Here is a 27,893-nt window from a genome sequence, read left to right as displayed (position 1 = left end):
ATTCCTCTCTTTTTGCTCTGCAAGACTTCCCCCTTCATCATTTATGCTGTGATTGCAGATGACTAATTGTGACATCCTAAAAATAGAAATGTAGAGAAACCCACAAACGACAGATTCATTAGAAAATAAAATTATGAAAAGAAAAACCGAACAACAAAATCAATGTGCAAACTTTCTGATATAAATATACTAGTCAACGTGTTAGGAGAGCACCATGGGAAAGGAAAAAAAGGGTGAACATGAATGTGTGTGTCAATATCTGCAAGCATGTTTATGGTGGTGTTGTCTGTGTGCAAGTTTTTGACGTGTGAAATGAAAGGGCAGAAGAGAGATCGAGGGTCATTCTGAGAGGTTAAACCCAGTCCTGCAGTGAACGTCTGCAGTGAACTAAATACTTGGGTGCTCCTTTCCTCTGCAATGTGTTAATGATAGCATAGATCAATCCCAAGATGCACAGCACCAGGACCAGGGGTACCGTCACCATTATGATGTTCATGGTACGCTCTGTCTCGTCTATCTTCAGAACTACATCCACCTCGTTTGTTTTCTCTTCCGTCTCCTCTTTAGAGTCAGCATCATTGGTTTTGTCTCTCTCTTTGTCCTTTTCCTTGTCTTTGTCTCGGCCAGCATCTGGGTTGAAGGGTGGTCTCTCAGGCGCCTTGCGACCCGGATCCACATCAGTTTCTCTGTCAGGATCGAGGTCCACATTACAGCCCATGAAGTCTCTAAGAATGGATTTTGGGTATCCTGGCTCGCTCTTCATTCTGTGGTTGTCAAATTTCCAGTACTTTGTACCTTTGTAGAAGTATGTATAAGCTGTATGAGAGACAAACAAGAATTTATTTGTGCATCACTGACATTATATAAAAACTAAAGCTTATATACCAGATAGCTTATCTGCTCATTATTTGCTGACTGAAATAACAATAAACTACAAAAAAGAATAACAACAACAATCTGGCCAAAATACATTTTAAATGTATGCTAAATATATGTTGTAAACTGTGAATATGAATAAAATATATTTATGAAATTGAAAATATATTTGGTTTCAACCTTCATATACCAAAATGTATTAAAAAAGGTATTATACAAATATTATTATTTATGTTGCACTTTTTTGGAAAATTGTAAAGTATGTTCCTGGCAGAATTGTATTTAAATGGCTTATATGTTCACACGCTATATAGACAACAAATTAAGTTGTTCTTCAAATGTGACAAGAATGTATTTTCTTGGACTGAAATATATGGAGAAAAAAATATATTTGTAAATGGTACACACACACACACACACACACACACACACACACACACACACACACATAATTATTATTTTTTTAAATATAGACAAGACATAACCAAAATATGTCTTGACTTCCATAAATGTATATATATATATATATATATATATATATATATATATATATATATATATATATATATATATGGGCTGATGTTTAAGTGAATATAAAGCTCAACTGTAAATGTATACAAATATAATGGATCTATAGGATGAAGGTTAATATACACACTTGACCTATTTACATTAGTCATCTCATGATTCTTCATCAATCAGACTGCCATCGCAGGTTAGATTTACAGCTGACCATGTAAATATGTACAGTATAACAAATATAAATCCAAACTACAATTTTTGTTTTTGTGGCAAAATCAACATATTTAACTTCCATGCAATGGCAGACAGCTGAGGTAGTCCTGAGATAATGAGTAATCTGATAGCTTGCAGTCTCAAATTTTATCATAAAACTCCATACCTTTTGCACATTACCTTCAAGAATACCAGAATGGGACCAATGACATAAACAAATCAAGCCACGCAAATTGCATTAGTAACAAATAATTAGTACTTAATCTAAAACAAGGAAAATTTAGACAGGAATTTACAGCTCAAAAAACATTAACATTTTTGCTTTAACAAAACAACAAGTTGCACATTTCTGCTTTTTAACTCATAAACTTACCATTACATGTGCATTACTTAACTTTTTTTTTTTCATACTTGGGGCTTTCAAAATTAAGTCAAAATTATATTCTGTGGTATTACATTTATTCATTTAGCAGACGCTTTTATCCAAAATGACTTTCAGTTGAGGAACATAAGCAAATCATACTAGCACGCCACAGAATATTCCTTTGAATGGGAAAGCTTTCAGTGATATAAGTGTTTCCCAGTAATATCACATTATTTCCACAAATCACATTTCATACATTACATTATCTCACTTCCTTGGTTTCACCGCCTGAGTGATTTGATTGTTCTGTGTCCATCCTGTACATTAAGGTGACAGGCACTGGGTGACCGCTCAACCCCACACACCATTTCACTCACTCACCTCCATCATCGCTGAGGAAGGCCCCCTTGGGGGAAGACGGCACAGAAGTGCCCCACACACTGATTGGCTTAGGGTAGTCCTGATCTGCAGCTCTGGAGTGCTCATTAAAGCGCCAGTACCTGTAGTTTATCAATCATACCTCAGTGAGAATAATTCTGCCTTTTCTTGATGCAGTTATTTAAGTAACAGCACATTGACCCCACTACACATGCTAATAACATTCAACACAGATGACCGGATCACAAGGACACAGCACTAAAACCACTAACCATATTCAGTCTGGTCACTTGATGCAAAACAAACATTTTATCATTGTGCCACATCAAAGGGATTCAAACTTTGTTAGATGTATGGCTTATAAATTTTTTTTAATTTCACAGAAAGGTAACTAGACATGATAATACCATAAGTAAACTCTAATCGGTCTCGGCTGATCACTTGTGATCAGGTCAGCCGGGACTGAAGTTAACACCAGGTGTAAACAACTCAAGGGAATGATTAGACAATAAACATTAGAGGCAGTATTATTTGTGGAACTTAAAAATAAGACTATCCCCTCACCAGTCTCCTTTGAAGTAGTAAGTGAAGCCTGAAGGTTCCCACCAAATGGCTGTCTCTATCTTGTCATATGGGATGTCTCTGCCATAGCTCATCAGTTCTTGAGGGTAACCGGGCTCCAGGTTGGCTTCTCTGAACAACCAATACTGACTTCCTACAGGTGGATGGACACGAGAGAGAGAGATGTGGAAGTAGTGATAAATATATATATATATATATCTGGATCATACTTTTAAATGCAAATTTCAACTCTCTCAAATATTTAATATAAATGTTAAAAGACAAAATGAAAAGAACTTGTCTTACCAAGAGGTGATTTTATATATTATGTACATAAATGGACCAAGGTGAACACACACTGTCCACTTTATTAGGTACACCTATGACCAGGTTGGATTTTTTTTTTGCATTCAGAACTGCCTTAATTCTTCATGGCATATATTCAAAATAGTGTTACAAACATGCTCAGAGATTTTGGTCCATATTGACATGATAGCATTACGCAGTTGCTGCAGCTTTGTCGGCTGCACATCCATGATGCAAATCTCCCGCTCTATTGGACTAGAGCTTTGAATTCCTTTAACAATGCTTGGTTCGCCTTCTCTGATTTTATAGAGTGGCCTTCGAAGTCTACATCCTTTGAAGGATACAACCCCTGAATTGAGACACCGCTTTTGTCTCATTTGCCATCATACAGGTTTATATATCAGCCATCCGTTTAAAAAAACCTCAAAGTTCAAAAATGGACATCGAGAGAGAGAGGGGAGGTTGAAAACAATGGCAAGCAAACAGAAAAGACAAGAAAGCGGCGGCAGCAACACTCAGCTGGTAACCGGATTTCACAGTCCATGTAGAGGGACTTTCCAACCTTACAGTAAAATAAAATCCAAAACTCACCAACAGATTTGTGTTTACTCTCTATTATAACACAAATAACTGCATTACAACACTGCAAGAGATGCACCAACAATGCGGGTTTGGTATGAATCCCACATTTTAGGGATACAAGTGATGACAAAGCATTGCATGGAGCTGATACAGAAACACTGGGATAATGCTTATATTTTATTATTTTACAGTATGGCAGACACTGAGGCACCATCCTCATGGACCCGTTAGATTCAGTGGGCCTATATCCAAGTCCAACCGTTGCTGTCAGTATCTGGTAAAACTGCTAGCTGACGGAATGGCCTTGCCTCACTGAAAACAGATGTTCTTCCCAAAAAATGTTGGTCTCCCAGGTTTCTCCAAAGGCAGAAATACAAATTTTAAAAGGGCCTTGCCAATGACATCACTTGCTCAACACGGTTTCCTTATGGGAGTCAGCGTTCCTCAAGTCTAACAAATTTGCATTCATCTACACAGAAATCCTCCCCAGAGAGTTATTAGATGTCTGTTAATATGTAAAACTAATGTAGGAAACCTCACTGTGGTTTGAGCAGGTGTTTTTTTTTTTTTGTTAGTCTGGATGTTAATGAAACTGCATAAATGACCTTTATAGGTTCTGGAAGCCCCAGTAACAATGCATTAGGCAAAAAGCAAAGTATGTTTATGAATGTGTATGTGTAATAGAGATAAATGATTGTGCTTTTAAAAAAATAATAAAAAATAATAATAAGTGTTTTAATTTTTTTGATGTACATATATAATATATATTTTTTTAATAAATTAATTTTGACAATAGGACAGTTTTCATTGAGAAATTAAATGTTTTAATGAAAAAAAAATATATAATGACAAATTTAAATGCTAAAAAATATATTTTTCAGTAGCTGAAAAAAAACAAAACCTTATTGTTAAGCCCTGATTGAAGCAAAACAAATACGTGTTAAAGCATTTACCGAGTTTTGCTTCCTTTGCTAAATTTATGGCCAATCTCCGGAATTATACAGCTCCAAAATCTAATTTTTCCATTCACCTCAAACTCATGTATAAACCCAAAAGTCATGTCTACCTGTAAAATCCATCAGACTAACACATAAATGGTTGATGGAAACTAAGGGCTCTTCCTGTACTAAATGACAAACATCAAAATCAATGGTTTGTTCTAATGTAAAGCACTTCAATGTGAAGTAATTCTACCAGCCTGGGTAATAATTTCTCTCAAAAATATAAAAATTTTTATGGTCTATATTAACTTAAGAGCACAGGGCAATATACATTTTCAAGTGCAGTTGGAAAGAGAAAATACCTTTGAAAAACACAAATCGCCCATCATGCCTTTCATACGCAGCGTCGATGTCTCCCGGCAGACCCCTCCAGAAGTGTCCAATAGGCATTGGGTAGTTATCCAGCACTCTGTTCCTCCTCACTCTCCAGAACCATCGGCCCTGAAGAGGCAATAAGACATGAATCAGAGACCACATGATGATGGTTGTGTATTTCTGTCCTAATAGTGGTCAGGTTTATTAGCAGTCCCAGATCCCAAAGTTGAAATATGCACTGCTTAGCATAGGAGGGTTTCTGGTTCTCCTCCAGACCAAGAAGTCTTCTCAGACTTCTAGGCCTCCAACCTGTCCTGTACATCCTCCAAATAATTTTCCATTAAAGGGATAGCTCTTTTTAAAACATTTTATAGATTATATAAACAATAAAAAGAAATATCTGTCCTCATATACTCTCACTCCATTTGTTCCAAACCTGTATTCGTTTATTTGTTTTATTGAGCACAAAAAAAGAAGATCTTTTAAAGAATGTAGGCAAATCAAACAGTTGACGGTAGCCACTGACTTCCATATGGGAAAAAAAATATATATAAGTGAAAGTGACATGACATTCAGCCAAGTATGGTGACCCATACTCAGAATTTGTGCTCTGCATTTAACCCATCCGAAGTGCACACACACAGAGCAGTGAACACACACACACACACTGTGAGCACACACCCGCACACACCCGGAGCAGTGGGCAGCCATTTATGCTGCGGCACCCGGGGAGCAGTTGGGGGTTCAGTGCCTTGCTCAAGGGCACCTCACTCGTGGTATTGAGGGTGGAGAGAGAACTGTACATGCACTCCCACCACCCACAATTCCTGCCGGCCCGAGACTCGAACTCACAACCTTTCGATTGGGAGTCTGACTCTCTAACCATTAGGCCATGACTTCCCCGACTTATTGAAGTCATTGACTATCAGCAACTTCAAAATAGCTTATTTTATGTTCAACAGAAGAAAGAAACTCATAAATGTTTAGAGCAACATCAGGGTAAGTAAATGATGACAACTTAACCTATATGAACTGTCTGACCAAACAATCAAATTGCTAATTATGCAAGAAAACCTTGTGCTTTGTTCATCTGAACAACTTATTTAGACTTCATTTATTTAATGCGATTATGCACACATTTTAAAAAAGCCAAATCAGTTTCTGTAACACGTGAATACATTGGTTGACTTTTCTGGTGTATTTGTGTAATATGAAGAAATGGTCACTGAATGAATCAGTAAACAAATCTTAATGAATCATTTTGGTGAACGAACTGAAAATGATCGAATCTCTTGAAAGAATCAACATTTCCACCACTAGTAAAGACAAACACATCAGGTACATGTACATACACTCATTGTATCATTTACACTTCAGGCTTTCCACTGGGACCTTCAGTTGGTTTCAAACCAAGCCCAGATTAAAACCAGAGCCGAGTCTGCGGCCAACACATTATTAATTTATCCTGCTTTCTCCCTACACACTCCTCAACCCCAACACCTCATCACAAACACACACACCTTGTTCTCGCATGAAGGAACACAATCCTGTGGGGCTGTGTTACAAAAGGGGAATGGCTTTTATTCAGAAACCTGCCTCTTTAAGCATGGAAAATGCAGATTACTATTGGGTGGTCCTTTCCTCAAGGCCATCTGATTGTTGTCCAATGGATAACTTAACTAGTGTGGTCAGTTAAACAGTAACACCTGTAACAAAAACGCATGCATATTTGCCAACAAACTATGCTCGTCCAGTAAGTTCTGCCCCTGGCTCACCACATCTACAGATAAGATGGCTAACAATACTTTGAACTAAAATAGAATGTTTCACGATAAAATTACAATACAATTTTTATATAAAAGTAACAACATCTATAAATAACAAAAAAAGAATTATATAGAATTAAAATAATAATAATAATAATAATAACAATTATTATTATTCAAATATTTAAAAAAGAATTATATAGAATTAAAATAATAATAATAATAACAATTATTATAATAATAATTATTATTATTATATAAAAAATATTTTACAATAAAAAAGGAAAACATTTAAAAAACACAAATGTAAAATTCATAATTTATTCATTGGTCAAAACAGGTGTCCATGCTCTTTTTGGTCCCTAAATATCTATCTGCAGTAAGGTAAACTATGGCTGCTCAATGACATCATGGGGATTTTTTAAATAACCTAGTGTAGCATGTTTTGTCAAGCATTTCCAAGTACAAACATCTTTTCATTCTTTTAGATACTGTAACATTCCTTCTAATTTCACCAACAGCAAGACAAAAGCCTTTTTCATCTAATGGAAAGAAAGCGAAAGATCAGATGATGCAGATTCCAGATAAAAAGAGAGATGAATTAAAGACACTCTGCCACAGAAAGTACTTCTTCCATCCAGAAAAAAAGAAAAGAAAAACAAAATCACATGACGGGACCACAAAACCACAACTCAAGCAAACGGTCTGATGCATTCACTGATCAACTCCAGATTTCAAACAGACGACTCCTTTCCTCTTTATGGAGCTCTGCCCCATAACAAAGACCAGCACTGGGGTTTTTACGGCCCATTGCCTAACAAAGCCTGATTGAGAGCAGGCCGACCTCAGCAGGACTCCACCTGGAACATTGCACTGTTATTGCTTCAGCGCTTGACCTGATCCGATTCAGAAAGCTGAGTGAATCTCACGAAGCCTGTCAAAAACATGCCTGGGACATATTTAATCCAATGGGGGATTAACCAATTTTTGTACTATAAAGATTTTTTCAATGAAATTCTCATTACCATAACGCAGAACAAAGCTTGTGGATATGCAGGGTCTTTAGCTTACCTTAAAAACAAACATCTCTCCCCTGAGCATGGTGACTGTGTCAAAATTGCCCTCGCAGATGTTGGGGCCGTAGTGATCTGGGCGATCGGTAGTGCGAGGCCTGTCCGGCCGGCGAGGGGGCGCTCCAGGAGGGTTCTTAGGAGGATGGGGTGCCCTGGGGTCTGGAGGGGCTGGTCGCCGGGGGTTCACAGTGGGGAGAGCCTGAGTGGGAGAACTGCTTGGGGGTCCTACAAGAAACCAACAAATACAAATACTTATAGAATTTGTATATAATAATATAGAATTTGTGGCAATAAGTTCAGTCTATGATAAATATAATATGGAGAACTACATTTTATGTGAATTCTACAAAACACCTCCTGGTCATAAAATAAGAAAATATATTATAATTAAAATAAATGAAGCTTATTTTCTGACCATAATAATCATGTGACATTATTTCCCCTTACATTTGTCATAAATAAATAGTAATATTTATTCATACCATTCATTCATACCAGTATTTGTTGTACTGTCTTTATGTAGATTTTAAAAAAGTAAATCGTATTACAATCATTAGTGTATGCCATGCATAATGACAATACAGAGAAACACTACTTGAAAATCAGGGGGGATTCGCTTATTTGTCAGGAAAACAAATGTCACAAAACTTTAAATCCTATTGGTCCAAAAACTAGACTTCATTTTCTGCATGCAAAATAGAAAATATTTTCTTCTATTTTTATTGTGTGAGCAATAAGTGATGCTGGCCTTCGCAAACTCCAAAAACAAATTAAATGAATAATTTATTTGCCATGACATAACCAAAATAACTTAAAGTGGGTATTATGCCTACAGTTTTCCCAAAGCTGAATCTCCCTCATGGAAAACTAAAACAAACATTTCTTAAGTGGTATTCAAGTGTATGGGGTAAAATTTCTAATATTAGTTTTTTGCATTAAGTTGGTTTACTTTGCATTTGGCCAGCCCGTGTTTCTCTGAAATACTCTGGTCTTTGTGGACATAAACTACTTACTGTAACAAACACAATTCTACAGCACCATGTTTATAATAACTCTGCTCCAGACTGAACCAGGAAACTAACAGCTAACAAAACTTAATCTAAAGCTGTAAATCTATAAAGTGCCTATAAACATTTTCTGCACTTTTTCCTCATAGGAGAACAACAGATAACAGGATCCGGAAATGAAATGCATCAGACCTGAACAAAGCGATATGCCATAACTTCAACTAAAAAGTTCTGTTTTAAACTGCGCAGTTGATTAATATGGAAGATAATAAATTAATTTGCAATTCAGACATTTTCCCTTACAATTCTGAGTTTATATTTCACAATTTAGACACTTTCCCCCTCAAAATTCTGACTCACAAAAAATCATATAAAATCAAACACACAATTGAAAAAACAACAACATAGGAATAAAAAATTGTAGTTTCAACTTTTTCTCTCATATATTCCAACTTTTTAATTTCTCACAATGTAGACTTTTGTTTTCAGAATTCCAATATTATAAAATATTTAAAGAGGTAATTGCAACTTTCGCACATTTCTGACTTTTTCTTTCAATTCTGATAACAATTTTGAGGGAAATTGTCAAAGTCACAATTAACCTTTTTATACCTTGGTGGAAACAAGTGAGTTTATAAGTGAGAGTTGCAAGAAAATAAGTATTGAATTTGTAGTACATACATTTGTAATTCTAACTCTAAAAATTAGAGAGTTTATATCTTGCATATTGGCAATAAAACAATTGGGATATGTGGGATATAAAGTCGCAATTACTTTTTTTTACTTTTCATGTCATGCCATGTTTAAGACATCACTGTTGTCAGGTTACCGTAAATCTGCTGAACTCCACGGAGATCATCCTCAGGCAGCTCAAAGTTTTCGGTGTCCATCCACTGATAGAAAGGAGCCATAATAGCCAAAGGATTATTGGAGTGTTCCAGTCCAAGGGCATGACCCAGCTCATGTACGGCTACCAGGAACAGATCATTGCCTACGGGGAGACACATATTAAATATCACAGGCTGTGGAATAAGAGCGATCTGATGGTCAGCAATGAGAATAAAAACTGATTTACTGAGGTCACTAGTAAAGAATGTCTGATACAACAGCTTATTAATCTTCATTCGCTCTGGGAGATCACAGCTGCATTTTATATGAGCACTCTGACTTAAGGACACATGATATACTGAGAATCAACTAGAACATTACATTAGCTGCAATTAAGTGTGCACATTACACAAATTTGCTACTAGTCTTGCAGAAGATATAGAAGTGCAGCTATATTTAGTTGACTGGGTAAATAAGATATGAGTGAAGAGGAGAGTGTGGAGCATTTTAGGGGAAGCTGGGAAAGGGTTCCTTCTGTTAGTTCTTGCTCAGTGCTGAGAAGATGTGCACTTTAAAGGGGCATGAAATAAAAATGGACTATCCTGATCTTAATACATCTTTCTGACCTAAACAGTTCATCGGTGCATGCTATTCCACGTAGACGGATCCTGGTACTGAAATGGCCAGCCTGCAGTCCAGATCTTTCACCCATAGAAAACACTTGGCGCATAATAAAGAGGAAGATTGAAAGTTGAGCAACTAGAAGCCTGTATTAGACAAGAATGGGACAGCGTTCCTATTCCTAAACTTGAGCAACATGTCTCCCCAGTTCCCAGACGTTTGCAGACTGTTATAAAAAGAAGAGGGGTGCCACACAGTGGTAAACATGGCCTTGTCCCAACTTTTTTGAGATGTGTTGATGCCATGAAATTTAAAATCAACTTAATTTCCCTTAAAATGATACATTGTCTCAGTTTAAACATGTGATATGTCATCTACAGTATGTTGTATTCTGAATAAAATACTGAAATGTGAAACTTCCACATCATTGCATTCTGTTTTTATTCACAATTTGTACAGTGTCACAACTTTTTTGTAATCAGGTTTGTATATATACTTTTACTTTTCTAACATTTAATTAAATGATAATTAATTAAAGCTGCAGTCGGTAACTTTTGATGCTCTAGCGGTTAATAAACAGAACTGCTTGCGTCTTGTGGAAGAACATCGTAGCCGGAACTACTTCTCTCTGTTTATGTGATTCAGGACAAGCTAAAAACACGGTTTGGAAAATGGATTCATGGTGTACTCACTTATTATATAAATATTTCTACATTTTGAACACAAACAAAGTTACGCACCACAGCTTTGATTGGTTGTTTCTTTACGGGAGCGATGGATTTCTGCAAATGGCAATAGGACTACTGGGAGGAGCCAGAGGAGCTTGATTTTTTTCACAGATTATCTGTCTCATATTCTACTGTCAGGACATAATGACAGGTTTAACAAATATGTAAAAAAATATATTTTTACAAAAGTTACCTACTGCAGCTTTAAATGAAAATCTCTTTTAATTTACATCAAAGGCAATTTGTTGAATTTGATTCACTTACAGTAAGTGCATATATTTCATAATTACTATTGTCTTCTGTTATCAACATGGTAAACGTACTGTACTACCAAATGTTCTAATATTTGTCATTTTTGTACTAAAAGTTGCAACTGAGTGCATTCATAATAAATTAAATGTAAAATTGAATAACGCACTACAGTTACAATTATAAATAAAAATTTTTGAAGGCCTACACTTAATTTTTGTTAAGCAGAAGTAAATAATAATAATTAAAAAAAAATTACAATGAAGTACTTTAATATAAAACTCTAAATTTGAGACTATACTTTTAAAAAGTGCACTTTTGTAATACTGAAGTGTGTTAAGAAACAGTTGTGAAAGTGTACACTCTTTTAATATACATATAGCCAGATTAACTAAACATGGCAAATTAGTATGAGAGTACAATCCCATAAAAGCGCGGATGGGAGCAGAGAGTTCTGAAGCTGATCTACTGAAAGATCATGAGATTAGCGTATGGTTTAAGACATGCTTGTTTGGGCGGTAAATAATGGCGCAAATACCAGTTAACTCTCTACCACAAACCTTAAATCATGTTGTGCGATTCACTTCAATACTTTAAATTTATTACTTTTAAAGCTGCAGTAGGTAACTTTTGTAAAAATATATTTTTTTTACATATTTGTTAAACCTGTCATTATGTCCTGACAGTAGAATATGAGACAGATAATCTGTGAAAAAAAATCAAGCTCCTCTGGCTCCTCCCAGTGGTCCTATTGCCAGAAATTTGCAGAAATTCATCCGCTCCCGGTAAGAAACAACCAATCAGAGCTGCGGTCCGTAACTTTGTTTGTGTTCAAAATGTAGAAAAATGTATATAATAAGCAAGTACAACATGAATCCATTTTCAAAACCGTGTTTTTGGCTTGTCCTGAATCACTAGGGTGCACCTATAATAAGTGATTATATTCAGACTATTTTAGATTGCTTCGGGGATACCGCGGCGGAGTAACCCAGTACATTTGTGATTCTTCATAGACATAAACAGAGAGAAGTAGTTCCGGCTACGATGTTCTTCCGCAAGACGCAAGCAGTTCTGTTTATTAACCGCTAGAGCGTCAAAAGTTACCGACTGCAGCTTTAAATTTTGTGTCTTAAAAGGGACACTCCTACAAATGCATATGCAATAAGATCAGCCACAAAAATGACCGTCCATGCTTTTTCAGCAATAATTTTTCAATGCCCATAAATCCTTTTTTTAAATGACTGTTTTAAAAGACTGTTTGCGCTGGCGCAATTGCTAGTAAATCTGATCCTTACTGTAAGCAGCCTTTCATTTAATTAATATTACATTATCTGCAGTACATTTTAAGAAAAATAAGTGCACACTCAATACATATTCATATGAAAGTAGTTTTTGTATCAGTGACAGTGCAGAACATTTGCAATTATCTGCACACTACAGAGATTTATTGAAATGCTCACAGTGACAGTGCATTCAGTTGGTGACTAATTTTAATCATGTTCCATCTCAATTTTCCAGCTGTCACAATGATCTGTGACTCTGCGGGTGTAAATGGCTCTATGCAATTCTTAAATCCTGATTGACTGCTTCCTTTTAATACTGACCGTATCCATTATTATCTAGTGTGGACAATCCAATTCATCCATGCAGGATGTCTGAAGTCATCAAACAGTAATGTTGCTTGTTCAGAGATTCTTTTCAGAGAGGCAACATCATTAGGGCTAATAACTGTGCAGATAAGAGAAGTACTGAACGTGCTGTCCTAATGCTTTCCGACAGTTCAGTCAATAACGGCTTTTACAGACAAACACAGTCGTCATTCAAAGCTACTCTTGTGTGAGAGTCACGACTGATAGAAGATGCAACTTCAGGGCAATAGGAGACATCTCTCCTCACAGCTGTGTCATTGTGACCGAGACTTCAACTATTGCTAACAATGATGATCCTGTAGCCAGACATTAGAAACCTATGGAAATAGGCTCTGGAAAATCCTAGAGATTCCTTTTGAAGTTGCATTATGCACTTCCTCAGTGAACGCTGCAGTCAGTGTGTCTGTAATTAATCAAAAGTTTCACAATGTCATAATTCATTAAAGCATTTGAAAAACTAGACATCCCCTGATTAACTTTGACCCTTTTATAGACCAAGAGGCCTTTCAGAGTTATTTTCAAAATCAGGAGCCATATTACTGCATCTTCTCATCTTAAGGCCATGACACACCAAGATGACTCTGGGGGATTCAACTATTTGAAAATCTGGAATCTTAAGTTGCAAAAATAATAATAATAATAATATTGAGAAAATCGCCTTTAAAGTTGTCCAAATAAAGTTCTTAGAAATGTATATTACTAATCAAAAATGTAGTTTTTATATATTTACAGTAGAAAATTTACAAAATATCTTCATGAAACATGATCTTTACCTAATGGCCTAATGATTTTTGGCATAAAAGAAAAATCTATAATTTTGGCCCATACAATGTATTTTTGGATAATGCTACAAATATATCCCAGCGACTTAAGACTGGTTTTGTGGTCCAGGGTCACATATGATTTATAAAAGGAGATGTTAGGCAGAATTATGTAATTCAGTTACTTTTTCACATAGCTAATTAAATGGTTAATGAGAGAGTTTCTCTTTCTGTCATCATATTTTGTGTGCCAAATATTTTTATTTTCCATTTATTAATTGCTTTTATTGTATAATATTTGTTATTACATAAGCTTTTCTAAAATTGAAGTTTTAAATAAATCTCAAAAGCTGAATAATCGAAGTCTACCGATTAATCAGTGAAATAATCAATGCTTTATCGATTAATCGTTGTAATAATCATTAGATTAATTGATTATCAAAATAATAATTTGTTGCATCCCTCTTTGACACCATCGTTGCTAGTCGGACATTGTTGAATGTTGAAACAGCATTCTGTTTATTATAAGCATGCAGCTTTAAATGCTTGAGCTCTTTAAAGTAGGGTGGATTCTGATTGGCTGTCAATGTTAGAACCTGAGTTAAGATGAATGACCCTTACGACAAGTCATTTTACTCTCCGGTCCTCTCGAGCATTCAAGTGCAGCTCTTCTATTTTTGAATGGGAAAACATCAAATTCTCCAAAACTGTTTGCCAAGGATATGATTAAATTTAATATTTGAAATCACCAATGCAATCCGACAACAGCCATCTCATAAATGTTGTTTCTTTGGATCAAATACCATCTCCAAATGCTAACTGTTTGTATAGAAACTGGGACTTTTAATGGCAGCTGCAGTAATGGGAGGATTTTACAGATTAGCAATTAGCTATTTTACTCAGAAGGCTTCATTCAATAGAGCGGCCATATTGAGTTTGGCACTCCCCCCCTTAAAACTATTCGAGTGACACGTCTTGGGTATTCTATAGTCTTCGGTTAAGATCGAAGAAGGCAATGTTCTATATTAGATCCTTGACTGAAATCAACATAGTTACTGTACAGACATGCAAAGTTAAGATATTTCTGTAATATGGCCTCAGGTTTTAAACTTCTGATCTTTGTACATAGGTTCAAATGGTCTATTTCACAAAGTTTCCCTTCCATTTTTTTCAGAATCCTAAATCATCAGAAGTATGTTTTCTCAGACTTTGGACCCCACTGTACCTCATTGTTTACTACATACTTTACAGTTCTCTAACTGCAAAGTGCAAGGGTCTCTGGGAATGTGTGACCTTCTAAATACATCAACATGCTGCTCACTGGCTCACATAGTCACTCATCTGTCTCAAATGATGTCACCCGCCTCCACAGGACCATGAAAACCTCACAATAGCAAATACAAAACAGCCATTTAGTATTAGAGTGAACACAAAAATGTAGGCTTGCAAAGTGACCTTTTTCTTTTTGTTTGCCCTAGATTTTACACAGGTTTAATCATTAAACTCGAAAATCAGATGTGACACTGAAGACTGGAGTAAAACCTGCTGAAAATTCAGTTTTCCCATCACTTTAATAAATTACATTTAAAAAGTAAAAAAAAAAAAACTGATATGTTAAAATGTTTTCATCTATTTCAATAATGCTATTTTACTAAATTTTCGAACAAATAAATGCAGCCCTGATAAGCATACGAGACTTCTTTCAAAGATTTTAAAAAAGCTTAGCAGTGGCAGTGTTTGAATGTAGTTTTACGTAAATGTTTATTAGATATTATGCAATATAAAATGCTTGGGTCCTTTTAACTCACCTTGTAGGTTTTCTGAACCGACGGTCCAAGGCTCATCTGAGTCAAAATGAGTATCTCCACCCATTCCTGGACCAGGGAAGTAAGCATGTGCCAGAAAGCCCCCCTCTCCGTCAAACGGGGAACTGTCACCATGAAAACCAGATGCAAAGAAGATCATAATATCAGGTTCCTTCCGACGGCCGTATTTGACCTCATGGAAAGGGATCTCATCAAATGTCAGGGGCGTCACTTTCTCCCACACTTTGAAGGCCCGTCGAATGGCCTCATATGAGTTGTACTCCCCAACTTTAGGCGTGTAGTTCTGAATACTGCAGCCATGGCAGACACAAGACGAATAGTGTTACAATTACAAATCAAAACCACTGGAAATGGTGATTATATGGACCGAAGAATCAGATCCAAACCCACCTGAAAGTTATGTGGCTCTTGTCCCACTTGTGGGCAGTGAGGGCATAACGTTTCCGTCGTACATTGGTCTTGATCTGACCCCCAAACTTGTCTGGGACGCCACAGCGGGGTCTCTTCATGGCCCTAAAAAGAAAGGATAAGTTGAAGTGTAGAAAAGGAACCTTAATAGGCAAGCACAAAATAATGGCATGTTAAGAAAGCTGAACAAATGGAAGCCCCTTTATATCCATCAATGTGAAGCGTGGTGGACTTTTGCTATAATTACTATGGCAAACATCTGAGATATGTTGTCTATCATAGACAATATGTATTTATAAATTTGCCTAGCCTCCATCCAAAATGTAAATGAGCTTGTTTCTTCATCTGAACATATTTGGAGAAATTTAGCATTACATCACTTGCTCACCAATGGATCCGCTGCAGTGAATGGGTGCCGTCAGAATGAGAGTCCAAACAACTGATAAAAACCATCAAAATAATCCACAAGTAAACCACAATAATCCTTGTGAAGTGAAAAGCTGCATGTTTGTAATAAACAAATCTATCATTAAGGCCTTTCAACTTTAAACCTTCACCATAATAAGATTTCCTCCAGTGAAAAGTCCTTACCCTGTTGTCCTTTCTCATCAACATCCACTGACAAATTTGTTTAGAGACATTTTGGACTGTTTTGGCTTTTAAACTGTTCTTGATCTGTGCATATTGCTCTCCTTAATCAGAATTTTTTTTTTTTTTTTTTTTTTACTACAGAAAGCAATATTATGGTTTGTTGCTGGAAGTTAAATGTAACTTGATAACCAGTATTTCACTTCACAAGACTTGAATTTGAGTTAAGTGGACTACTTATGGACTGTTTGAACTCTCATTCTGACGGCACACATTCACTGTAGAGGATCCATTGCTGAGCAAGGGATATAAAACGAAATTTCTCCAAATCTGTTCTAATGAAGAAACAAACTCGGTGAACTATTCCCTTAAGTAGGCTTCCTATGTTCCTGTAGCTCAATTGGTAGAGCACTGCGCTATCAAGCGCAAGGTTGGGGGTTCGATTCCCCAGGAACACATGATATGTAAAAATTGATAGCCTGAATGCACTGTAAGTCGCTTTGGATAAAAGCGTCTGCTAAATGCATAAATGTAATTTAATTTTTAATTTAATTTAAGTAGGCTAATATCACACTGTTTTGAACGTGTAACAAAACATTTCAACATTGTGTGTTATGCGTTAGTATTGGGCGTTTTCATAAATTGGTGCAAAAGAACCGCTTCTAAACCCCTGTCTATGGAAATTTAAAATCAAACTCATGTCATGACCAGCTAAATGTTAACAGTGATAATGCATGACCACATGATCCTCCACCTAGAAAAGTAGTTCCATAGACATTAAATAACCTGCAGTATTCCTTCAAGGTTCTTCTCAATAAGGTGACCTTAATTTTTCTGTTCAATTACAGGTTTAGCAGGATATAAGTGCTTCATGAAAATATGTATTCTTTAATTAAGATGAATATGAATTGTTAGTAGCTCTAACAGTTTAGCTGATACATTAGATCATGTGATGGAGTGAGTGTCCTACTCGATGGTGGCGGGGTCCAACACTCCTGTGATCTCCAGCCCGTAAAAGCGTTGCATGTCGCTGATGGCGTTCAACCGGATTTGAGCTGAGCGCATGGTAGACATCTGCTTGCTGGCCTGCGGGAGGTAGCCGTACTGCCGTAGCCATGACTGAATGTAAATCAAAGACAAAAGGAATTAAATAAGTGATCTCATTGGAAATCAAATTTTCTTTTATCTTTTGTGATCAGGGATGTTCATGGTTATTGTTATTATTTATTTCGTCAAAAATGTATATTAATACATACTTCACAATCTTAAAAGTTAAGTTTCAATGTAGAATGAGTATTTTCTGTGCATGTTATTATTAACAGTAATAGTTTAAATAAACTGCTAATTAAATTGACTAATTAAATACACTGCAGTTAAAATGAATTCCTTATGTATTTAAATTATAAGTAAAAAGTAATATTACTGCATGAGATTTGATTAATTGATTATGAAAATTCCTGAAAATTGACTTTCCTATTTGAAATATTTATAACATGTATTCAGCAAACAGATTAATAAATTAGCACAGAGTGGGTATGAGTATGCAGTAGGAGCACAAAAAAAACAAAAACAAAGGAGAAATGGGATGTGACATTCCCTTTGACCAAAAACATGAGCACCCGTAACGCACTTGATTTTTGCACTGCCCTTCTGTTGATTTGACGGTCTATAAACTGGAATACAAAAATACAGAAGTTTGATCGGTTTTAACGAAAGCTTTAAAAGTCTGCCAAAAGGCAAGAAATGACATGACATGACATCACATGACATGACATGACATGACATGCGGCTGACTTACACAGACAAATAAATTGGGATAACATGCATTACAGAAACTGTAAAAATACAAAGCTGGTTAAAGATCTGCAAACTTATTCTTTAAGGTTATAAAAAAACTAAATTAAGCCCCCCAAAAAACAAAAGTGGCATAAAAAATGATTTGCTATGCTATAAAGTAGATCACGTCATCAGTCCGTCACTGCCATGAAAATGAAGAATAAAGAAGATATTGTCACAGACCGGAAGACCGGCACACCTGTTATATGTGACATCTAATACTGGTCCAGACTGTGTGAGAACACTTAAGGCTGTGACCACAGATTGAGGGGTGACGGCACCAGCTGGGCAAGCCAATTTATCAGGCTTTAGAAGCAGAGAGCAGACAGTCTACCCTCACTGCTGGGGGACTTTCCTCAGGGCAGAGACATGCATGGAGGCACAGCTCCAGCCCCATCTGGCTCTCGCGTCGGATCCAGTGGGCGATTCCAAAAGGCCAGAGGGTCCATTAAAGAGGATAAAAGCTTGACATGAAAGCTCTGATTTGAATTAAATGTGGTTAAACCTACTGCTCATCATCATTAGTCAGGTAATTGGCACAAATTATGTAATTAAACATCCCCATTATTAAGCCCAGCCTGTGGCAAAAGTAAACAGGCCATCCTTCGCAGTGTTACCACTGAGATTTTAATTTTAGCTCTAGTTTGAGTTGCTGCGTTTTGCTTTTTTAAATGTCTATGCATGTATGTCTACGTTTTTTTTTTATTCATTTTTGTTTCAGCCATTTTTGTACATCAACAAACGAAATTAAAAAATGTTGCCTTGGAAACACACAACACACATAAATGTATATGTATATAATTTCGGGGGATGCAGGGGGTCGTAGCGAAAAAGTTGTTTTATGGTTTTAGATTTGGGTACATATAATAACCCAAATGCCTTATACCATAAGTATTAAACTTTTACACCTAAGTCATTCTGCTACATCCATGCTACAGATATGAATGATGCTTCAAATAATGCAAAGTCATCAGATTAACAATTCTTGTCTGTTGTGGGTTTAAGTTCCATAGACTACACTCTCGGAAATAAAAAGGTAGAACAGCTGTCACTGGGGTGGTATCTTTTTAAAAGGTACACTTTTGTACCTATTAGGTTCTGATAAGTACACTTATATGAACTAATATGCACCTTTTGAAAAGGTACCACCCCAGTGACAGCTGTTATTCTGAGAGTGTAGGGATCAAAACAGTGCAATATGATTTAGTGTGTCTAACAAATCACAAGGACTTCTTTTTTTTTATTAGATAAATAATATTAGGGTGCATTCACACTTGGTTCAATTGCCTGGTCCGAATCAGAGTCCAATTGCTTCCCCCTCCCCTGACCCTATTGGACAGCATTCATATTTTATTTGGGTCTGAAACATCTCAGGTTACGAATGTAACCATGGAGTAGGGAACGAGACACTGCATCCTCCAGGGGTCGCTATGGGGAACACCTCATCATGACCCATGTCTAAAGCATTCATTGAAAAAAAAAAACACCAACGAGTTGGCCGGAGACAGCCCCTGACATCACTACTGGTGCGACTATGGATAAATAGGCGCCGGGAGAACACGTCATTCACTTCTTCATCTGAAGCTTGCGTCCGAAACATGGCAGGGAGCTGGAGGACACAGTGTGTCGTAACCTGAGACGTTCCCATTCAAAGGAACTTCTATGGGTCGCTATGGGGAACAATATACCCATGCCGCCATGCTGAGGGGAGTGCAGGCCAGAATCATGGTGAACACTAAGTACCAACTCTACCATTTCCATGGGAGTTACCCCTGGGACGTTTAGACGGCTGTCCTTGACATTACCCCTTACGGCCAAAGACCTAGGCTACATACCCAACTTATTTGTTAGGGCCTCGGCCCGGGGTAGAGCTGAAGGCTTGGAATCAAGAAAGATTCCTTTAAAGGGATACGGCTAAGAACCTAGCATTTTATACTAAGTCTTGCCTGTCACACAGGGCCTACCACTAGCTTTCGCATAAGCTTGGTGAAGGAGCGGTCTCAACAGATCCCTAGTAGCAACACCCTGTTTAGATAGATATACGAGGATACATAGGTGGAGTGGCACCCAAGACGAACAGGGTTTACCAACTCAAGAAAGGGCATGAAGCAACCGCGCGAAGCCCTCACCATATAGGATTTTATAAAGAATGCAGAGCACTAGGGTGAGGACTTACCACAGTGTGGATTTCAGAATGTGCACAAAGATTTCACTTGCACACTTACCATAACATGGATTTTAAATACTGTTCTAAGGCCTCTCGTGGCACTCTTATAGAGGAGCTCATAGATGGAACGGTGCATCCCAAAACAATATGTTTCAGAGTCATCAACTCGATCTGTGGAAATAATACTGGAGCGCTCTGTGGAAAGAACAGAACTCAATCTCACATGAGAGGAGAACTCAAAATTCAGAAGAAGAGTAGCACACTCATAGGCAACCCTTCTTGGTAAGGGGAGCGCTGCTAAACTACCACAAGAACTGCCCAAAAAGCCCCAATTGATGCTAGCAGAAAATGGCCTCTTCCATTCCTTTTGATCTCTGCATGGAGATCAGGCAGAAACGGAAGGCTAACCTGAGCTAGGGGGCTACGGTCATTTAAATTTTTCCTTTCTCTTTGGAGTCTTACAAGCTCTTGGTGCATAAAGAGGATCTGTAAAGTTGCAAAGTCTAAAGTCTCAAATCCAAAGAGATATTCTTTATAAAAGTTAAGAATCAACCACGGCTACCTAAAACGGCTCGTTCTAACACACCCCCACGTGTCTACGTCACAATGTGGGAAGATTTGCATACCGCCCAAATGTTCACACAAAGAAAGAAGGCATAAGTTTGATTCTTGCCATTGCCGCCATCGCCATGTTGTGGAGATGCTGTGCATTTCATTGTGAAAGCAAAGCTACTTTGTTTTGCCTTCCAAAAGAGGACACAACTAGAAATCAGTAGCTAAGTTGTTTTTACAACACTGTTCAACCCAAATATGCAGATGTGTGCAGCTCATTTTGCGGAGGACAAGGACTGTTTCCTGTGAGAATAGCCTACAATGCCGGTGTCTGTTTCTATAAAGTGGGCCAATTTCAAATTTGCAAGGATAGTCTGGTGTTTCTGACTCACAGCCTGTAAGTACGTTTACATATGTAAAGGATTTGCCACTGATTATTTAAACGCAAGTTTTAAGCAGTGTAGAGTAACTGTTAGAGCTTGTCGTTTGTAGTTTCTCCGATCACAAATGCAGACATGGTTTTAGGTTTACGCGGCACAATACACACTGGATAGCTGGCCAATCAGCGTACACCGCTCTTTTGAGATCGATGAGCTTTGCAAAAATATACACGTTTCAGAAAGTTGAGGCATAGAAGAGAAACAACAATGACAAATGATTGTATCTAAAATCTACACTTTTTCTACAATCATTTACATTTATTAAATAAAAAGTGTTATTATCCACCACATCATGTCAACTTGTATTTCCATAACAAATCAAATAATTCCCAGCTTTCTTACCCCCCCTGAACACAGTCCTGTTTGTGTCTGCCAAAGGGCTATGAGAGAGGGAAGTGCTAAAGAGCTACGCAGGGCAGGACACACCTTACCCCCACAGATAAGACTGCCTCACTTTCAGTCGCTCAGAGCCCTGAGGCTTTTAGCAGGGAGAAAGGTGGGAGGGTGTATGTCCTCCCACTAGAGAAAGACATTAACCTAGTGTTCTGCTTCTGCTTACTGGCTCATAAAGGACAACAACGTTCTTGCTTTCATGCTTTATATGTTCCTTCTTTAGGTCAAGGGCACCTGGAATAATTCTGCTAGACATACGTCGCAGGCTATCGAAATGGATGAGATAAATTAAGCTTTTAAAGACTGAAGTGTTTTAGCATCCATTCCAGCACCACAACATCCCATGTCATGCATACAGAGTAAGGCTTTGCAGAGAACCGAAGCAAGGAGAGCCATCTTTCTCTCCCATCAGCCCCTGTGCCAGCTCTGGCTCAACGGGACCTTGAGAGCCGCTGCCAACAGCACGTCCTCCAGGAACCTGTGATTCACAGCGCGTCGTGAAAAGACTTGGGTTTAGTGTGTGTGTGTGAGAGAGACACTATGTGTCCAGAACAATGTCAGCCAAGAATCTAACGACTAGAGAGGGCCATTATTCCTGGGCCTTGGGTGCATGCCATTTTTTGGTCATTAAGTGAGAGGGAAGGGAGAGACACTGAACAAGATCAAGTTAAAAATATTAAGAGGAAGACAGAACATGGAGGAGGGGAGGAGTGAAAGGTTAAGCCAGACTGGGGTTTTGGCATGATTCTGGCTCTGATATATCAGGTAACTGGTTTGGGGAATAATGCAACAACAAATTTCATTTAAACTCCATGTGGTCTTCTCTCTCTGCAGCTCTGCACATCCAGTCTACTGGGCCACAGGGAGCTGTGTCACTGCAGAAAATACAATAAATAGATTTAAAAATATATATTCAGGTTATATCCTTAATGGCAGGCAATTGGGTAATGAGACTCAAAGCAAGGTCAAAGGACAAAGCACATAAATCATTTGTCAGTTTCATTTTCAAGCTGTGTAAATCAATAACATTAAATCAATGATAACAGAGATGCCAAACTAAATTAAAATGGACAAATGTGGAGTTATTGGAAAGAGGTGGAAGTATCACCAAAAGAGATTATTTAGAAAAATAAAACTATTCAGCAACTAACTACTAGCTATGTGTAGCTCTAAAAGTTAGAAAGCATTATTAAATGCACAGTGTGTCTGTATCACATCAGCTATCGGTCAATATTAGTGTTTTAGATATTTTTTTACATTAATATTGAATATATACTGTTTTAGGCAAATATATAACATTTCATTGTGGATGCTAATCTTAAAGCATAAAACAATTAAAACCATAAAAAATACAGTAGATTCTAAGTAGATAAAAATAATCATTAACAGGACTACAATAAAAAAAAAAAAAAAAAAAAAAAACTTCAACATTTCACACAAACACACACACAAATAAAATTAAAAAAGAAAGAGATACTAAGATAAATGATTATGATAAATACACCTATTTAAAGCATTTAATTTTTTCCAATTATAATTATTTATATATTATATTTATTTAATTTTCATATTAGTACACTATCAGCGTCATTGCGGGTGTCATTGAAGCAAATAATGCAAAATAACAATAAAATTATGAAGTTATAGTATAATTTTTAGAACTATATTTGATTAAATACTCCTTTTCTTGGGGCAACATGCACCAAACATTGGATTTTCCAACGTTTATGAAAAGTATTTCAAATCAATCACTTATGATGGTCCATTTCTGTGTGGACAAAGCAGCTGCCTATGTGCAAAGGAGGCCTAGCAAATCTGGCTCTATCCCCTCATGACCGTACAGTAATTGAGCTGGTGAATGTGGCCCTGGTTCTTAATAAGAGGAAATAGACCGACCAGTCAGAAGTACAAGTCATCCGCTGAGACATGGACATAATTAGCAGTTAATGCGGTTCCACGGTCCAATCACATCTCATTATCCCTCTCAGTCACAGTGAGGCAGCCCACACAAATAGCACGCCACGAGTTTGTGGGAAATCGCAAGGATCCGACGGTCCACGGATACAAAGAGGGCGGAAAAAAGAACACAAGGAAAATGTGGTACTCCAGGGTTTAAATGTAGGATAGAGATATGGTCGCAGGAAGTGATACAGTCTGCTCCCTATGAAGTACAGTTCTCATAAACCCCTCCTATCCCTGCTCCTTGAGCTCTTCCTGTCTCTCTATCTCCCCGCACCTCTGAATAAAGTCAGCTGAACACAAGAAGTCTCATTGTTGTGCCTCAGCTGCCTGAGAACCCTGCAGTCCTAAACATTTCATTGTGGCCTATTTAGAAAACAGCTGTTACATTCACCGATCACATGCAGCACAGAAGAGCAGGCCAACACCTCTACACCCTCCATGCAACACTTCTCATAGCTTTTCTTTATAGACATGGCATATCCAGAAATAACTTTTTAAATTGCCAAGATAAAGCTAGCTGAAAAGGAAGATTATCTCTGAGGGAAAAGACAATGGCCAGATCCCTACTCCAGGAAGTACACGTTCATAAGACACCACTTTGAAATCATATATTTGTTTGAGAAAGCAAAAGCTTTTCTATGAAGCATTGTATTGTAAAGAACTGAATGACAAAAGGCTCTGAGAGCAACACCCACACAGAAACTCACAACACTCCCTATTCTCACTCAAGCGTCTGCATTGTCTGTGCTAAGGGTGAATTGACACAAGCTTTGAGTTTGCACTTTTTCTCACCCCTAACATGTAACTCTATATTCAGACTTTTTTTTTAACTGGTTTTGAAGATGATACACATGTCATTGCTTGAGGATCTTGCTGCTCAAGCTCTCTCGGACAGGAGTGTCATATGTTTGCTCATAGTGATGAAAGGCTATAAGAGAACAGTTGTGTGGAAAGCCCTTAAATGGAGAAAGTTTGGGTGTGTTTTATGCAAACTACTAACCTCAGGCACGTGGACGCTCATTTATAAACCTCAGATTCATTAAGGTTGAGAACAAGTACATCCCCTAGGCTACTGTGTTTATAAAAAAATGAATAGTCCGTGAATTTTGAATGAGACCCTTTTTTTATATAACATTCATATCCTTCAATGAAAACCTTGAATGCAAATTGTAGGTACAACACCTATGTTCTTAAATCCAAAACAACATGTTTATGGACTTTGAGTGCTAGATGAAGGGTCAGCTTTAATCACAACCATTAAAGCTCATGCACTGTGGTAAGAGAATGCATGCATACTAAACTTTCATCTAAGGTTTAAGAACTGCATTTGAGCCTTTGTCCCCACAGTTGTCTCACCACACCCCAGTCAGTCAGTCATACAGCTTTAACACATAATCCCCCCAAAAATCCATCTACCACTAAGGCATGTGCAGTCCTATCTGCTGTCATTCAACATTTGTGACTAGTAGAAACTGCTTCTTTCTAAAAGGGTTTGGGTCAGCTGTGGGATTAAAGAAAGCCCAGCCTAGAGATCAGAACAGTGATGCAGAAACACAGATCTTTCGAGATGTGCACTGTTAGATGAATAAACTGAATTTAATTGTTTAAAGAGTACATCCTCAGAAAAAAGGTACCTTTTCAAAAGGCACAACTTAGTACTTAAAGGGTGCATATTTGAGACCATAAAATATATATTAGTACATATAAGGTACAAAGGTGAGCCTTTTGAAAAAGTACCGCCCCAGTGAAAGTTTTTATACCTTCTAAGAGTGTTCTTATACAAGGCTGTGGAAGTGTTCAAGTGGCCATCACAGCAAAAGTTGACTGTATCACAAAAGTTGTTGGGCGATAGTATAGGGAATTTGATAGCCAGGTGTGTGGGAACTGCAGGTTGCATCTGCCTATTTTGAGGTCAGCCCAGAGGAGCACATCTAGTTATTGTTCATGTTATTCCAGATGAGTCAGGTTAATCTGGGTCAGGACTGATGTAAAAGATTAACAAGGCAACAGATACCTAAAAGGATCAATATGAGGCTCCCTGCCAGATGTGTGAAACTGATAAGTAAAATAATCAATTCAGAGAGAGAAAGTCTAGATCTTTGGCTTCTGTTAGTCTCTTTGCTGTGTGCCAGACCACCAATAACAGAGTTTGTGCCACTGCAGCACTGCATACATGGAGTGGCACACCACTAACAAACCTCAAACCACACAGACTACAAACTCCCCATACAGTAACCAAACTAAATACCACTTCAAACTAAAGACATCCCAAAGTTTGGCTACAAGAATTTAAGAGGTAAAAAAATAGTTACAAGCTAAATAACTTTCTAATTTGCTCTCTGATATCACTGCCATTCACATGCTGAGTTACAAGCGTTCAGCTGAAATCAGCTGTCATATAAAAACCAGACCTGAGATCTGCTCTAGAGAACAACTGTTCAGTGCATTAAACCTAAATGAGAAATAGACCAAATATCCTAAATGACTGACACTTGTTCCAAACACATTCAGTAGAGAGAAAAAGCATTGTTTATGCTATTGTGTGATTGGATCAATGTAACTGTGTACAGCACTTTGGTATACTAAGGTTGTTTTAAAGTGCTTTATAAATAAATTGAACATTAAAATCAACATAAAAGCAAAATTATTTATGCATATACAGTTGAACAGCCCCATATATAATTTATCTCTCCCTATAAGCCAGCAAATCGGTGCCCATGTAGTGACCAAAACATGTTCTCACCCAACTTTTAACAAGTATGAGTTCTATATATATGATCAATATGATTAATATGATCGATTTGTGATACAAAAATGTGCAGTACATTGATCATTATTGAAATGCATGAACTATTTACCTCTCCGTTAAAGGTTTCATCTCCAAAGGTGCGCGCTCCACTCATCAAGAGCATCAGAAGAGAATAAATCACAGTCCGTCTCCACAGCAACCTGAACGGGTCATCCCATAATACTGCCATCATTCTCGTCATTGGGATCGGTGATAGCAGCTAAAACTCTTCAAAAGTGTAATCAAACAGGTTAAAATCAAACTGTCCGCGACTAAAAACACAAAACGTCCAATGCACTCAGATTGAAAACAACATCATTCTGGGCTCTCGTGTAGTGTGTCCTTTCTGCAGAAGCGCGCGGCTCTTCAGCGCTACAATCATTCAGTCCCAGGCGCAGGACCAAGAGGCGAAGAGGTCCGAAGCCCTGTCCGAAGTTTCTGAGTGTGTTAGGTATGCAGCTATCATATCCAGCGGGTGTGCCCACTTAATAGTCTTTTAATTCCACTCACGTGGTGCCTATAAATAAATTACAGCTACAAACCTACTTCAAAGCAGAAGCTGTGCCAACTTACATTGCAATTTCCTCTTGTAGTATGACTCGGTAAACGCAACATGAATAACAGCTGGTGTTACTGTAATGTAACTGAGATTTGGCTTTTCCTGAGACAGAAAGACGCTCGCGAACGGTGCCCTCGGTTCTCGAGAGCGCTCCAATGATCAGCAGATGACTGACGTGCTCTGACACTTGTCTCTCCGCCCTGCTTGTAAATATTTAATATGATAGTTAGTTCTCGGTCAAATCCACGTTTTCTTTCAGGTTTCTTGGGCGGGTTCCAAGTCGTATCCGCCGCGTGCTTAGCTTGTTGTGACGCGCCTCGTGTGCAGCGAGTGACTCGGACTTTGTGCCGAATCCTGCGGCGTGTCCCGCTGCCTTGTAAAGCTGGAGGAGGGGCACAAGAAGACGGACACCAGTACAGTATCCAGTGCCACCTCCAGTCTGGATACAAAGAAATGTAGTCCTGCTTTGCAGTGTTTTTGAGCTCTGTAATTTAAAAAGTACCCATATGCGTTTAGCTCACTTTGGAAAGTAGGCTATTTCTATAAAACTATCGAAAAAGCATTCAGAAATATG

At 37.6% G+C, this 27,893-nt stretch overlaps 1 protein-coding gene across 4 annotated transcripts; it reads right to left on the bottom strand.

The window, feature by feature from the left end:
• Positions 1–32: 32 nt before the first annotated feature.
• On the bottom strand, positions 33–27,830 carry LOC113051786 (matrix metalloproteinase-15-like). 4 transcript variants are annotated; one of them, XM_026215857.1, is made up of 11 exons: positions 18,658–19,201; positions 18,253–18,295; positions 17,593–17,741; positions 16,017–16,139; positions 15,609–15,916; positions 9,794–9,955; positions 7,956–8,182; positions 5,106–5,244; positions 2,918–3,068; positions 2,357–2,475; positions 33–816 (listed from the first exon to the last, which is right to left on the bottom strand). In XM_026215857.1, exons 3-11 carry the CDS (start codon positions 17,694–17,696, stop codon positions 353–355), a joined length of 1,797 nt encoding a protein of 598 aa, XP_026071642.1. In that variant the 5' UTR covers positions 17,697–17,741; positions 18,253–18,295; positions 18,658–19,201; the 3' UTR covers positions 33–352. The 4 variants fall into 4 exon arrangements, with proteins under 4 accessions (XP_026071642.1, XP_026071639.1, XP_026071641.1 ...); XM_026215853.1 differs by lacking the exons at positions 18,253–18,295; positions 18,658–19,201 and adding exons at positions 26,831–26,986; positions 27,334–27,830 and having other exon boundaries at positions 353–816; XM_026215854.1 differs by lacking the exons at positions 18,253–18,295; positions 18,658–19,201 and adding an exon at positions 26,831–27,825.
• Positions 27,831–27,893: the final 63 nt, after the last annotated feature.

The sequence above is a fragment of the Carassius auratus genome, chromosome 32, assembly GCF_003368295.1.
Source record: "Carassius auratus strain Wakin chromosome 32, ASM336829v1, whole genome shotgun sequence".
Lineage (NCBI taxonomy): Eukaryota > Metazoa > Chordata > Actinopteri > Cypriniformes > Cyprinidae > Carassius > Carassius auratus.
The sequence above is the reverse complement of the archived record's forward strand: the minus strand, read 5'-3'. Positions and strand labels throughout refer to the sequence as shown.